Genomic DNA, 14681 nt, shown 5'->3' with positions numbered 1-14681 from the left:
ATTAAAAGGGTATTCCCTTGATTTTTCACAATATAAATTATTCACAATATAAAAAGCTATGACATGGCATACTTTTAAGTTTAACCTTCGTAACTAATATTTTCGCCATCACTTTCTTAAGTCTAGACCAGGCGTCCTCAAACTATGGCCCACGGGCCACATGTGGCCCACCTAGGACATTTATTAAGCCCGCTGGGTGTTTTTGCCGCCACTACCTGTCCTGCTTAGCAGCTGACTCATCCTGGGGCCCGCAGTCTGGCCCTGAGGGACAATGAACTGGCCTCCTGTTTAAAAAGTTTGAGGACCCCTGGTCTAGACCTTGAGTCTGCAAACTTTTTTCTATAAAGAGTCAGACAGATCAATCACTAAAAGCTATACAAAGCAATATACTCAAACACTATAAATAAATCAAAAAGAAATTCTAAAAAATATTTGTGTAACTCACAGGAAGGTAGGAAAAAAAACCTCAGAGAATAAAATAATAACAAAATGGCAGAGCCTCACATATCAACAACAATCATAATAAAGGTAAACAGCTTAAACATACCAAATAAAGACAGAAACTGGCACAGTAGATTAAAACAGAGCCTAAGTCTACACTGACTTTAAAAAACTCACTTTAAATATAATAATATAGATAGTGGAAAATAAAAGGATAGGAAAAGATCTATAATGCAAACATTAATCTAAAGGAAGATTAAAACTCGCTAATAAAGAAATAACCCAATTTAAAACTGGGCAAAGGGTTAGAGTGGACATATCTCCATAGAAGTTATACAAATGGCCATAAGCACATAAACACATGCAAGACATCATTAACCACTAGAGAGAGGCAAATTAAAACCACTTCATAACTACTAGAATAGCTACAATCAGCAAGTCTGATAATCACAAGTGCTGGCAAGGTGCTAGAGAAACTGGAACCCTCATATACTGCTGGCAGAAAGGTAAACAGGTTCAGTCACTTTGGGAAATGATCAAACAATTCCTCCAAAGAGTTAAACGGAATTATCATCTGAACCAAAGTCCATTCCCCTGAGTATACAGAGAAATGAAACATGTCCAAACAAAAATACATACAAAAATATCTGCAGAAACATTACTCATTATAGCCAAGAAGGCGAAATAACTCCAATGTCTGTAACTGAAGAATGGATCAACAAAATGCAGTCTAACAGTTTCACGGTACCAGGGCACATTATTCCGGCATAAGAAGATCATGAAGTGCTGATAGATGTTACAGAGGGATGAACCGTGAACACACTACGCTAAGTGAAGGACCCAATCACCATAGATCACTGTTACACACCGTTTATTTAAAACATGTAAAGCAAGCAAATCTATAAGGACAAAAAGTAAACTAGTGATTACTTAGGGTGTGGGGGTGGGGAAGTGGAGTGCGGCAGGATCAGAGAGATTTAAGGAATGCTGGCAAAAAGATGCTGTTTCTTTTTTGAGGTACAAAAAGTTCAGAAATTGACCGTGGCAGACATTGAACACATCTGTGACTATACCAAAGTCCTCTGACTGTATACTTGAAACCAAAAATCACATTACAACAAAAATATTTGTATCAGAATGTTTATTGCAGCCCAATTCATAATTTCCAGGTCATGGAAGAAGCCCAAGTGCCCATCGATCCACAAATGGATCAACAAACTGTGGTATATGTACACCATGGAATACTATGCAGCCCTAAAGAAAGATGGAGACTTTACGTCCTTCATTTCACATGGATGGAGGTGGAAAGTGTTCTTTTTAGCAAAGTATCACAGGAATGGAAGAAAAAGTATCCAATGTACACAGCCCTATTATGAAATTAATTTATAGCTTTCATATGAAATCTATAACCTAATAACAGCCTAAGTATATGGGGAGGGGGTAGGGAGAGGGGAGGGGGAGTGGGTGGCAGGAGGTGTGATTGGAGGGATCACTTCTATGGTTTATCTTATAAGGGTACAAGTGAATCTTTCTAAGAGTAGAATATGATTGTCTTAACGCAATAACTAAGAAAATGACATGAAGGCTATGTTGCCCAGTTTGATGAAAATATTTCAAATATATATGAGAACACCACACTGTACCCCAGAATTGCATTAATGTACACAGTTATCATTTAATAAAAAAAAAGAAAAAAAGTATATGATACGTGAATTATATCTCAAAGCTTTTTTAAGAACTAGTTTTGACCATGTACATAAAATGGTCTATGCTTTATTATATGACTGCACCAAAGAAGAGGTCAGTTTCAAAACACTCTAATACTTTCAGAAACATTTTATATAAGCATACTATATCATTAATAAGAAGCAACAACTATGATTAATTTGCTAGATTAATACTTTTTATTTCAAAATATTAAGGGTGCTAGATTAATAATTAAGTGCCACAGCAACTTTTCTAAGAAGAGACTGTGTTTAAGTCTGATGTTGTATTTAATAAACTGAAATCTATCATAAAGCTAAGAAATAAGAAAGCACAATGCCGTAGGCTTCCCACAAGAGGGCAGCAGCCCACCAATGTTTAAAAATGAATTCAAACCACTAACAAATGAAAAAACGACTGAAGATTTAAAGTGTATAAAGGCTAGTCACCACCCTTACTAATACAAGGTGAAATTGCTTTATCCTTCTTGGATACAGTGGTCACTTCCCCACTCAATACCTCTGGGCAAAAATCTAAAGGCAATGATTATATAATCTGTAGATGCAGTCTACATCTTCACACATAGTTCTGTTTCAAAGTGCTACTATATGGTCCATCTACTACTTCTTAAAATGACTAGTTTAAAGCAGAGTTTGGCAAGCTATAGCTCAGGGGCCAAATCCAAACAATTGGGGTTTTTGTTTGTTTTGTTTTAATTTTACTACTAATGAGCTTAGAATGCTTTTACATTTTTAAATGGTTACATTTTAAAGGATTATGTGAATACCTAGTTAATAACTTGATTTTATCTCTTGACTCTCACAGCCAAAAAAAGAAAAAGAAAACCATCTGGTCAACAGTTTAAAAAAAAAAAATCACTCAAAATAGTTTCCTATCTATTTTTGTACCAAACATTATGATCATAATAAAAGGTAGTGAATTATTCCTAACATCAACTTCATACAAACTGAAATCAAGTGACTATATGCCTGAAAGGTAAAAGCTATCATCTGAATATAAGTCCTATGAGTTCTCCAAAGCAAAAGGGAAAAAACCCCAAAGCTGAAATTCCTGTTTATATGATATCATGTGGTTTATACCCAGGATTTATTATTTCTGAGACACTGAAAACACATCTTAATCTCCATAACATATCTTGGCTTCTTCTGCTAGTCCTTAAAACCATAACCACCACCCTAATCTTGATTACCATCTGTCCATCTCTGAGTCTCTCAATCTTGGTGTATCATTATATTAAGGGCGTTGGTACATGTGATACTGTTATGGGTTGAATGGAGTCCTCCTAAAAACATGTATTGGAGTCATAACACCAAATAAAGTCAGAATGTGACCTAATTTGGAAACAGGGCTTTTACAGAGATAGTCAAGTTAAAATCAAATCATTAGGATGACCCTTGATGTGATGTGCCTGGTGTATAAAAAAGAAGAAATTTGGAAGCAGAGATAGACATGCACAGAGGGAAGCAGTGTGAACAGACAGACACACAGGGAGAACACCATTGCCTGAAGATACAGGCAAAAACTGGTCATCTCCAAGCCCAAGTTTGCTGTCAAACCACCAGAAGCGAGGAGAGATGGAACAGATTCTCTCTCACAGTCCTCAGAAGGAACTAAACCTCTGGAAACCTCCACCTCCACGTAGGATTTCTGGCCTCTGTAACTGTGGAACAATAACATTTGGTTGTTTTAAGCCACTTAGTTTGGGGACTTGGTTATGGTGGCCCTACAAAACTAATACTAATATTAATACTAGTTTTAATAATTATACTGCTGACCCTTTTAACCAAATTTCCACCTGATTCCTTGAGCACAGTTCCCTTACTTAGCTTTTGTGTCTTCCATTTTAAGTTCCAGAGTCCACATCTGAGCCTCAAACCATTCATTCCTCCAAAGCCCTACCAGAAAACTGCAGTCAGCCCTGGTCAGCAGCAGATGCAGCCAGACCTCAACCCGCATCTCTTTTTCAGCACAGCTCTGTGGCATCCTTGCCCTGCAGCGGGATTACTGTGTACTTTCCCAGGTATATCACTGGATTGAGTCTCATTCATCATTGAGTTTTAGTGCCCAGTATGGTGTCTGGCATAAAGAAGTGCCGCAAATAATGTGAATTTTCATTAAAAAAAAAAAAAAAAAAAACTTATATGCTTCAAGGGGGCAGAGTAGAAGTCCAAAGACATAATCTGTGGACTATTTATTCTATAAGAATTTTTTTTTTGTTATTTAAAATCAAACTAGGGTTCTTTTTAGCCAAAGAAGATGAAAAGGGGAAATAGGAATGTTTTCTGAAGCCTACAAACTTCTAAAATCCCAGTGCTTTTATCCTAATCCATAAAACATGACTATTATAATGAGAAATCAGAAGACAATGGATTAACAGTGGATCATCATTAGAATGAGGGAAAAGATATGGGAAATGGGTAGAGACCTCAAAGATTATCTAGCTTAAGTACTTAATTTTATAAGAAAAATGTGGTCTCATAAAGACAAGGAACTTTGTCATAGCTAAATAATTGCAAAAGGGGCAAAGATAAAAAGTTGCCAAAAGTTGGCAAATGTAGAGAAAATGGGAAACGGTAGCTAAATGCACCTTTATTTAAAAAATATGCATCACAAAACTTTACAGAAAGGTGGTCAACATGTAAAGAATATCTTGTAAAGATTTCGTAAAATTTTGTAATGCATATTTTTGTAAATAAAGGTACATTTAGCTAACCATTTCCCATTTTCCCTATATATGGCAACCTCTGGGACATCTTGCACAAGAGCTTCTTAGAACAGACACAAAGAACAAGAGAAACTACCTAGTTTAGTTAGGTCTCCTTTCTTCTCGTTAAATTAACTCTTAATCTCTTTATTCTACATAATTAATGACATGTTATTTCATGTGAAGTTTAAATAAGCTCATGAAAACAACAGCAGATTAAAATCCACCAACTAAAAGTAGGGTTTGCAATACTAGGGTCAAGAAACTTACAAGTGATAGTTGAAACTGAGGTAGGATATCCAACAAACTAAAAACCACACTTCATAGAGCAGCTCAACACAGGAAACCATTCAGCTTAGTGGGAAGCAGTTTGTGCCACAATTAACCTTAGGTTATCCCTGGATCATGTCACACTTTAACAAGCAGCACTCAAATATTTAAAATGAAAGACTTGGCTTATGAGAGCACATGTTCATCATCTAGGGCAGTGGTTCTCAACCTTCCTAATGCCGCGGCCCTTTATTACAGTTCCTGTGGGTCACGACCCACAGGTTGAGAATCGCTGATCTAGAGCAATGCACTGTGGTCCCTCAGATTCCTGCCACGATGAAAATGCTCTGTGATACTCCATCCAGGGGCCATGAGCCACATGTTGCCATTGAGTACCTGAAATGTTGCAACTGTGACTGAGGACTGACTTTTAATTCTTTATCTGCATTAACTTTCTCCCTAATACTTAAGAATCAAAACTAAATAGTCTCATGTGTCTTGTGGCTAGCCAATGGCACAGTGCAGATATACAGAATTCACTCAGAGGCAATTCCTCATCTCTACAGAAAGCTGGATTAAGTGCTGTCTTCTTAACCAGTCTCTAATCAAAATTTAGTAACTTTAGGGTGGCACCTGTGGCTCAAAGGAGTAAGGTGCCAGCCCCATATGCTGGAGGTGGCAGGTTCAAACCCAGCCCTGGCCAAAAACTGCAAAAAAAAAAAAAAAAAAAAAAAAAAACCTTAATAACTTTAAGACTTCTTAAATGCAAGAAGGAAAAATGTGTAATAAAAATTGATACCACTTTCCTTTAGTAAAATCATCCCTAATACATTTCAAAATGTCCATTAAACTCACTTTCAACTGGCTATAATTTAATACACACCTTATATTTCCACATCAACAAATACTTACACATTGTCTTCCAGGCAGATTTTGGGTCCCACAACATTGGCCGCTCCACTTGCCATTTTAAAAGCAAAATGCTTCTCAGGGCAAGCTTTTGAAATTCCACATTTATATCTGGGAGGCTTTGTAGCTTCAGGATAGAAAAATATTATTTTTTTCTTTTAGAAAATAAGTTAATAGAGTGTATCTTAGTCCCGCCTCCCCATCTCAAACCACTAAGGGCATTATGTGAACCATCAAGATAAACCTATTTTAAAATATATTTTTATCCCCTGAAGGTTTCCAAGAACCTCAAAAAAAAAAAAAAAAAAACAAAATAAAACACAACAAAACCCAGAAAGAATCTTTTAGGAAACAAGCTAATAATTGGCATAAACTGATCAATATGATCTTGAAGAGGAGAAATATATTTCATCTAATTATTTTTTAGTTTATTTTTAAATTTCAAGATGTGAGAGGTTCCAAATTGTTACTTCGCATTTCCAGTCCATATATGCACAAAAACATTTAGATCGTTAAAAAGTCTAGTGTTTCACTGACTATCTGCCCATGTTCAAGTTCTAGCCAGGAAATCTCCTTTTTACTACTCCTCCTTCACTTTCTGTACATACGATACTGGAGCTAAGAAATGTAAAAAAACAAAACATCCATTAGGAATAAATACCAAAAATACTGGCCTGGCCAATCAAATAGCATCTTTGTAACTTTAATAAGTAATTTCTCAATCATTGTTTGTTCACACTGAACTACTGACATTATTTAAATATAAGGTCTTATATGCCTAAAACAAGAGAGAATAAACCACATTTAAAATATTGAGATGCAAAAAGAAAATAATTAAATAAATAAAATTTTGAGATGAGATACTCACAGCGGGCACCTGGGTCCAGTGGTGACCTTGCTAAGGAAAAGAAGTTACATTTGTCAGAAGGAATAAGCCTATTGACAAGTATCCATTTTTAAAACATATTTAAAGCGTCAGACTGACATATAAAAATACAAGTGCTTGAATAATTGCTCAGTATAGAATAAAAAAAAAACATGAATGTCAGTTCAGGGAAAAAGAAAGTTAACTTTGTGCTGCACAATTCATTACCAATTACACAGAGAAATCAGGAAGGTAGTATTCTGTTATTGCTAGAACAGTACTATTTTTACCATCACCTTTTGTTTCTATATTTGGTTATTATAAATTTAAAACTCAACCAGAAAGGTTACCCTACAAACTTACTTTATACCTCCTTGGTGACCATTATGACCTTTAAAACCTGTTACAGCTGTATGGTGGTGTGTGCAATGCAAATAAAGCCCCAAACAGCATACATAACACCTATCTTAGTGGTTGGTACTCAAAGTTTTATAATTTATCAGTTTGAGAAATCAAGAAAGTCAAGTCTTAACTTGAATGCAACAGTCTTCAACCTGACCATCAATCACAATTACAGTGAGTGCTTTTAGAAAGCACTAATATCTGATTCTGGCCCAGGAGATTATAACTCAGCTCATCACAGTATCGCAGACAGCCATTTCCTGATTTGGCTAATAAGTACGCAGTGTGATAAATGTTAGCCAGCTGTCTGACTATAAATAGTCACATGGTTTTTAATTCTGAGCTATTTTAGATAATTGTGAATTTCCTGTAAATCCAATACCCAAACTGATAAACAGAAAGTTAAAGCTAAAAGATTTTATCTATATGTTAAGAAGAAAATGACCAAGTAAATGATCATTAAGTCAATAGAACATTCAATAGAAAACTACACAGTATTAAAGTCATAAAGGCAATATAGATAACACAGAATAAAAATAAAGCAGAATATAAACTTTTATTAAGAAACATAGTCTCCCTCTGTCATGCAGGCTAGAGTGCAGTGGCATACTTCATAGCTCACTGCAGCTTTGAACTACTAGGCTCAAGTGATCCTCCTGCCTCAGCCTCCCAAAGTGCTGGGATTATGGATGTGAGCTACCATGCCCAGCCAAAAAACAAACTTTATCAACACTCAGTTAAAAAAAACAAAAAAACAAAAAAACAAAAAAACCTTACTGGAATACAATTTTGGCAAGACCAGTTTTTAAATCATCAGGCTTTTAAGTAAATAACACCACCTCCTTTTAATTCATGTAAGAATAAGGAGAAAAGATGCTTTAATGTGAAGAAATGTTTGTGAAAGAATTCAGATAAATGCTCATGCTCATTTTTATCCAATCCTCAACAACACTAAAAGGCCTGCAGTTCTGAAAGTGCTCGGGCCTGGGGGCTGAAGAGGCAAATTAATTTGCATAAATAAATAGGGTGTTGTCCAAGTGTAGAAGGCAGGCAGGGTGCACAGACACAAAAATCCTCTTCTTCTGCAAGTTTCCCCCTCAAAATATCCTTACATTCTAGTGCAAGGAACAATAATTTCAATAAGTCAGACTAAAGAATCAGAATTATTTTGTACTTTAGTTTTTAATAAGGTTGTAAATGATTTACGTATATACTACTCATCGATGGTTTAAAACTGAAAACGTATAAAGAAATAAACTCAATAGAACATTACTTACTACAATATATGAGAAAATAATGTGGATTGTATTCAGTACATTTCCTAGGTAAATATTCATGCTACAGACACACGCTACACTAAATCACAATCCTCAGTGAGACTGGCGGGTTGTGTCCATGTTGACATCCTGTGACACCGTATGATGGTTTTATAGGATGACACTGAGTTGTGATCTGAGAAACTGAGTAAGGGTATGTAGGATTCTCCCTGCATTATTTCTTAAAAATGCATATAAGTCTACAATATTCTCAAAATGAAGTTTTATTAAAAATTGCTTAAAAAATCACAATTAATATACTCTGGTAATTTTAACTACTAAATCATGAACAAAATTTTCATTATTCCTTTCTAGAAATAACTTTTACTTTTCTAAAACGATACTACATAATAAACCTAAATCAAAATGATTTATATGCCATCAAGTACGTTATTACAGCAGTAAGTTGAAAAGATGGAAATCTCACCACCAAAAAAACTGCATTTAACCTTACTGGTCTCTAAGGTATTGGTTATGGTAACAGTCCTAATGCTAAATTAAACCTGTTACCCCCTTTGGCATAGTAAGTTAGCTGGTAAACAAGTGGCAAAGATAGCCATCTATCCATCTTTGCTAAGATACTCTGAATGAGAATTAAAATAAACTCTGACAAATTAAACTTTTGCCAATGCAATAATTTAGACTCCAATAAGGCTGTATACATAAGAATGTACTACTTCAATTATGACAATCAAAATATATCATCTGTCCTAAGAATGCCTAAATCAAATAGCTAAACTATACACAGTAAAACCTGGCAGGTTCCTAACATGAAGAGAAATAAAAATCAGGAGGCACAACTATCCTGGATAAACTAGCTCAGTGCTTGCCTATCACTGACTTCCAGTGATTTTCCAAATAATACAGCTTAAAATGAATCTCAGTCTGGAAATACTCTTCCCATATAAAAATCCTAACCCTCAGTTACCTACATTTATTTTCAATTAGTATTTACTACCCACAGGGCCCAGTGTTAGACAGATGCTGGGTGAAGCACCAAGATATAATTGCTATAAGGTTCATTCTCTGCTAAGGGGAAGAAGACAGACACATGAAAAAGAAAGAGAAGAAAAATGCTATGATGTAAGGCATAATAAAATTAGGAATTGAAATATAAGGACTACACAGACGGAACAGCTCAGGAAAAGAGCAATACACTGTAATAGGAAAAGGCGGCAATTCAAGCACAGTTTCTCTAAGGAAGAGGGATTTATGCAGAGTTTTAAAAAACAAAAGTTAACAGATTCCTGTTAATCTCCCCCTCTTGGGGGAGGTGGGAAAGATGCACAGGGGAAGGACCCAGCAAGAGCAAAGGCTGCGGCAGGAAAGGACAGGGAGGATTTGTGTCCACAGGCTGCGTGCAGAACACAGAGCAAGTGTGACCCTGGAGGGAGGGAGGGTCGAGAACAGCTGAGAAAGGCAGGCTGGGGCTTTGGGTGCCACCTCAGGGAGTTTGGGTTTCATTCTCCAGTAACTGGAAGTACTAAAGGTTGCTGAGTTCTAAGAGAATGGCACTTGCCGGTGGAGATAGGCAGATAGCAAAAATGTAAAAGAGACATAAGGACACCATTATGATGTTGATTATAAAAACAGTACGGACCAGACATAAATATCCAAACTGGGACAAAGATGGGGGGAAATTGGGTGGGGACAGACACGAGCAGTATTACTGGGAGAGAGTCAGTAGTGGCACGTGTACAATGACTGGGCCACGCGAGGCTTCACCCAGCCTCTTCACTCTTCCTTTTAAAAACAATGGGCCTTTTCCCAAAGTAATTTTCTCTTTGTACCAATGGTCCTGCTGCCTCCCTTCTCCAGAGGACCCTCCTTTCCTTGTCTATTCAATCTCTTTTTAGTTTGCAATTCACTAAACTTTCACCCAAAGAAGTGAAATGCTCTCTCCATTACTTTAAAGAAGAAAAAAATGTACAATGGGCTTGTGTCCAGCTACCACCTCATAACCTCATTACCTAACCATCAACATCTCTTAGAAAAGTTAGCCACATACATGTATATTGTTTCCAGAGCAACACAGAAGTTCTGAGTACCTTCGATACCGCTGGTGTCTGCCCCATCATTCAACCGAAGCCAAGTGCGATCTCAAAGAGCACCAGGTTGGCCATCAGGGTGTAACAGAAGTAGTCAAACCAAAACAAGTTAAGTCTCACTACACTTTGCAATAACCATTTTATGCTGGATCTTGGATACTTCTTTTAAGATAGGTACTGAACAACAGACAGGTTTGGGGGGAAAATCACCACTGCAGCAAGAGGAACGGCTGAAAGGAGGATTCCACTACAGGAAAAGACAAAAAGTTACAAAGAGAAGGTCTGAAAGACTATGACTACAATTTAAGTATCTGGGAGATCAAAGATGCAGAAGAGATCTCCGCCAAAAGAAACAAAATCAGTGGATTGAAATTACTTGGAAATTCAAAAGGCAGAATTCCACGCCAGAGTTAAGTAAGGGTCCTTTATCCAAAATGCTTGGGATCAAGTATTTTGGATTCTTTTCAGATTCTGTAACATTGGCATTATACTTTCCAGCTGAGCATCTCTAACCTAAAAATTGTAAAGTGCTCCAGTGAACATTTCCTTTGAGCATCATGTCAGTGCTCGAAGAGTTTTGAATTCTGAAGCATTTCAGATTTTGGATTTTCTGATTAGGGATGCTTGACCTTTACAAGGAAGTACTTTTAAGTAGTCACTATAAGAAAAGTCACCTGGAAATGTTTACACAGAAACATGCATACACGATCTAACAGTCTAAGCCTTGATACACAGTATTAGCCCATGTGATAGGAACATCAGCAGCGGGTGGGAGCTTGTCAGAAATAAAGGTCCTCAGGTCCCGTTCCAGACAGGAATAGAGTCTGCATTTACAAAGGTTCTCTGCAGATTCTTTTGACATTAAACTTTCAGAAGCATTGATACAAGGGAGTCTTGAGATTAGATACAAGAGGGAGTGAATTAGGTCTTGAGAATCTCTTTCAAACTTAAATTTATGGAAAGCAAAACTCACTGCTCTAGAGATCTCAAATTTTCTTCATTCAAATGCTGCCAACAAGGTCAAAATACTGTTTCTAGGGTTTCTCATCTTTCATACTTATTTAATATCTTAATACCAAAGTCAAAGCTTATTCAATATAAGTACAAGGGTCTATGAAGAATATCAACAGGTTCTCTAACTTAAAATAGTAAAGGCCTATAAAAACAGGCTCCAGAGCTTCAGAATTACAGTCACATTCCACCTAATGCTTCAGTCAGTGACAGGCAGCACATTCGTTGGTGGTCCTGTAAGATTCTAATATCCATACTTTCACTGCACCTTTTCCATGTTCAGAGGCTCAGATACTTACCATTGTGTTACGAGTGCCTACATATTCAATGTGGTAACATGCTGTATAGGTTTGCAGCTGAACAACAATAACTATACTACAGAGCCTTGGTGTGTAGTAAGCGCACCCTCTAGGTATGTGTAAGTACACTCTGATGTTTGCACAACAAGCAAATTGCATAATGATGCAATTCTCAAAAAGTATCCCCATCATTAAGCGATGCATGGCTGTTATTTTATATACAGCCTTAGGTAAGTAATTACTTATCACTTAAATATGTAAACATTAAATTCTGTTCTTCATTATTATAATGGCATACTTACAAAAGAGAAATGCATACTTGACAATTATTTGAGATTCAATGAGATATTCATATAGAACCCACCTAAAAGAGCATTATATTGCTTAGTGGCTATGAAAACATTACAAATGTACATTACTTATTTTATTAACTTAAAGATTCTGTTAAAAATTGGGTAAAGGTAGCATATAATGGTACATACACAGTATAGCAATTCTAAATACATGAGTAAAAAGAAAAATGCCACAAAGGGAAAATAAGGGCAGGAAAAAAAAGAAGAAAATGCATTACTGTGACTTCTAGTCACTTGGAAACTGAGGGCTAGATTTGGCTAGCAGCCAGCTCACATAGGAAAATAATTTAAGCTTGGAGATGTTATATCTATGACACAACATGCACTTAAAACCTATGTTTAACTCCCCTAAACATCTATAAAACAGACTCATTTATATGTTCGAATGTTGAATAAGAGATTTATGCTTTATACTGAATTCCATGACTTCTTATATATTTTAGAATTCTCTAATGAATCACACTTGCTGATATAATGACATTTCCTTTTCTAGATAAAACAGCACAGTGACCCAAAGAACTGATAAAAACAACCACACCAAAATAAGATCTAAGAAATGAAACAAATAAAACTTACCAAATAGATTTCCTAAACTTGCATCCATTTTAATTTCAAATACTTGAGAAATGACATAAAATGTTAGTAAAAATACTGCCACAGCTACCACCAGCTTCGCAGCACCTAGGTAAAAGGCAGAAATAATTTGGTATAAGCTTAGAAGCCACCAGAGCTTTTGTTAATGCATTTCTATAAATTAATGCATTAATTCTATAAATTAAGAAAAGAACTAAGATGAGTAAGTTTCTATTTTTTATTTATTGGGTCTTAATGTTACTTGAGTTACAACAAAAACAATTCAAGAGATCTTCCTGATCAAAGACATCTCAGATTGGCCAGCTTTCTAGACCTAAGACTGCTGGAGACATCTGTCTGTGGCTAGCTAACTACATGGAAAGTGCCATGGGTGACAGAACACTACCGCCAAGTTTGTCAGATGATGCATTCCTAGTTCTTTTCAAATATAAGAAGCAGGACTATACAGGGAAGTCACCAAAACACTGACCTTCTGGAGATACTAAGGCCAGGATGTTCACTAAGCAAGCAGTTCTCAAGTGACGTGAAACAGATTCAGCCAACGTTTTAAACAGGGGGCCAGTTCACTGTCTATCAGACTGTTGGAGGGCCAGACTGTGTGCCCCAGGATGAGTCAGCTGCTAAGCGGGACAGGCAGTGGCGACAAAAACACCCAGTGGGCCAGATAAATGTCCTAGGCAGGCTGCATGTGGCCCGCAGGCTGTAGTTTGAGGACGCCTACAGAAGCCCTCCTGGCCAGGCAAACGACAGTCTCCCCTCATACTTAATAGGAGTTTACGACAGGCCCTCTCACTCCCTGCAGGGCATAATTTGGCATCCATCACACATGCTTCAGAATGTGGTCAAATGGAAACTTCCATATGTTTACATTTTTAATTATGTCTGAATGTCATATAAATAGCACTGACTCTACTGCTCAACGTGAATCATTTCTTGTCCTCTTTCTCCACAGCTAAACAAATCTAGGGAAACAGAAGTGTAGGATGGGAAAGGAAATGGAAAACGAGAGGAAAGAAATAGTTCCTCTTACCCTTGGGATTTCAGCAGGATCACATTAGCTTATTCAGAAATATTAATTATTTGTTGGTACAATCTCCATTCTCCTCCCTTACTAACGGTTTGTGTTTATATATAATAGGTAGAGAGAATGAGCAGTTATCTCATTATCCTTGAGGGAAAAAAGACTCAGAAGTGACATAAAAAAGGCCCAGATAAATCAATGGTAGTGCAAAGAATGGAACCCAGGGACCCTAACAAACCCAGAAGTTGGTACAGTACTTCATTCCAAAACCAAACTACCATATTCTTCTGAAAAACTAACCAGCTCAACTTACTGGGTAAGAAGAGTAAAAAGGAAATATGTTCATTCTAATTTCATAAACCTAAAGAGATCAGACTATATCCTTGGAGGAGAGGACAGGAAATGAACTGATCATCTCAGAAAGACTGAGCTTGATGGCCATGTTTGTGGGGAGAGGCAGTATGGGGAAAATCTCTGTACCCGTCTTTCAATTTTGCTGTGAACCTAAAACTGCTCTAAAAATAAAAATAAAGTCTTAATATAGAAATGATGTGGAAGTGAACAACAACAAATTGCCTACATTTTTAATGCATAAATAAGAAAAATTTAAGCTTTGAAATCTTGCCTCCAGGACCTAGCAGAGTGTCTTTTACCAGTAATCTCTCAGCACCTACTTGCTAAACAGATGAATGGTAACAGGTGGCATATTCCTTCCTGATCATT

The 14681-nt window shown here is 36.6% G+C and overlaps 1 protein-coding gene across 3 annotated transcripts in view; it reads right to left on the bottom strand.

The window, feature by feature from the left end:
* The window catches only part of FAM3C (family with sequence similarity 3 member C), a 47173-nt gene that overhangs the window by 14971 nt on the left and 17521 nt on the right, over positions 1-14681 (bottom strand). For all 3 annotated transcript variants that reach the window (XM_003789786.3, XM_023513209.1, XM_023513208.1), the window contains exons 3-5: positions 12920-13024; positions 6918-6947; positions 6053-6176 (exon numbers count right to left, since the gene is read on the bottom strand). In XM_003789786.3, the coding sequence (XP_003789834.1) occupies positions 6053-6176; positions 6918-6947; positions 12920-13024 (259 nt within the window). The remainder of the gene's footprint in view (positions 1-6052; positions 6177-6917; positions 6948-12919; positions 13025-14681) is intronic.

Source organism: Otolemur garnettii, unplaced genomic scaffold, assembly GCF_000181295.1.
Source record: "Otolemur garnettii isolate 467f Iridium unplaced genomic scaffold, OtoGar3 scaffold00037, whole genome shotgun sequence".
Lineage (NCBI taxonomy): Eukaryota > Metazoa > Chordata > Mammalia > Primates > Galagidae > Otolemur > Otolemur garnettii.
Note: the sequence above shows the minus strand (reverse complement) of the source record. Positions and strands in the feature narration are given on the sequence as shown.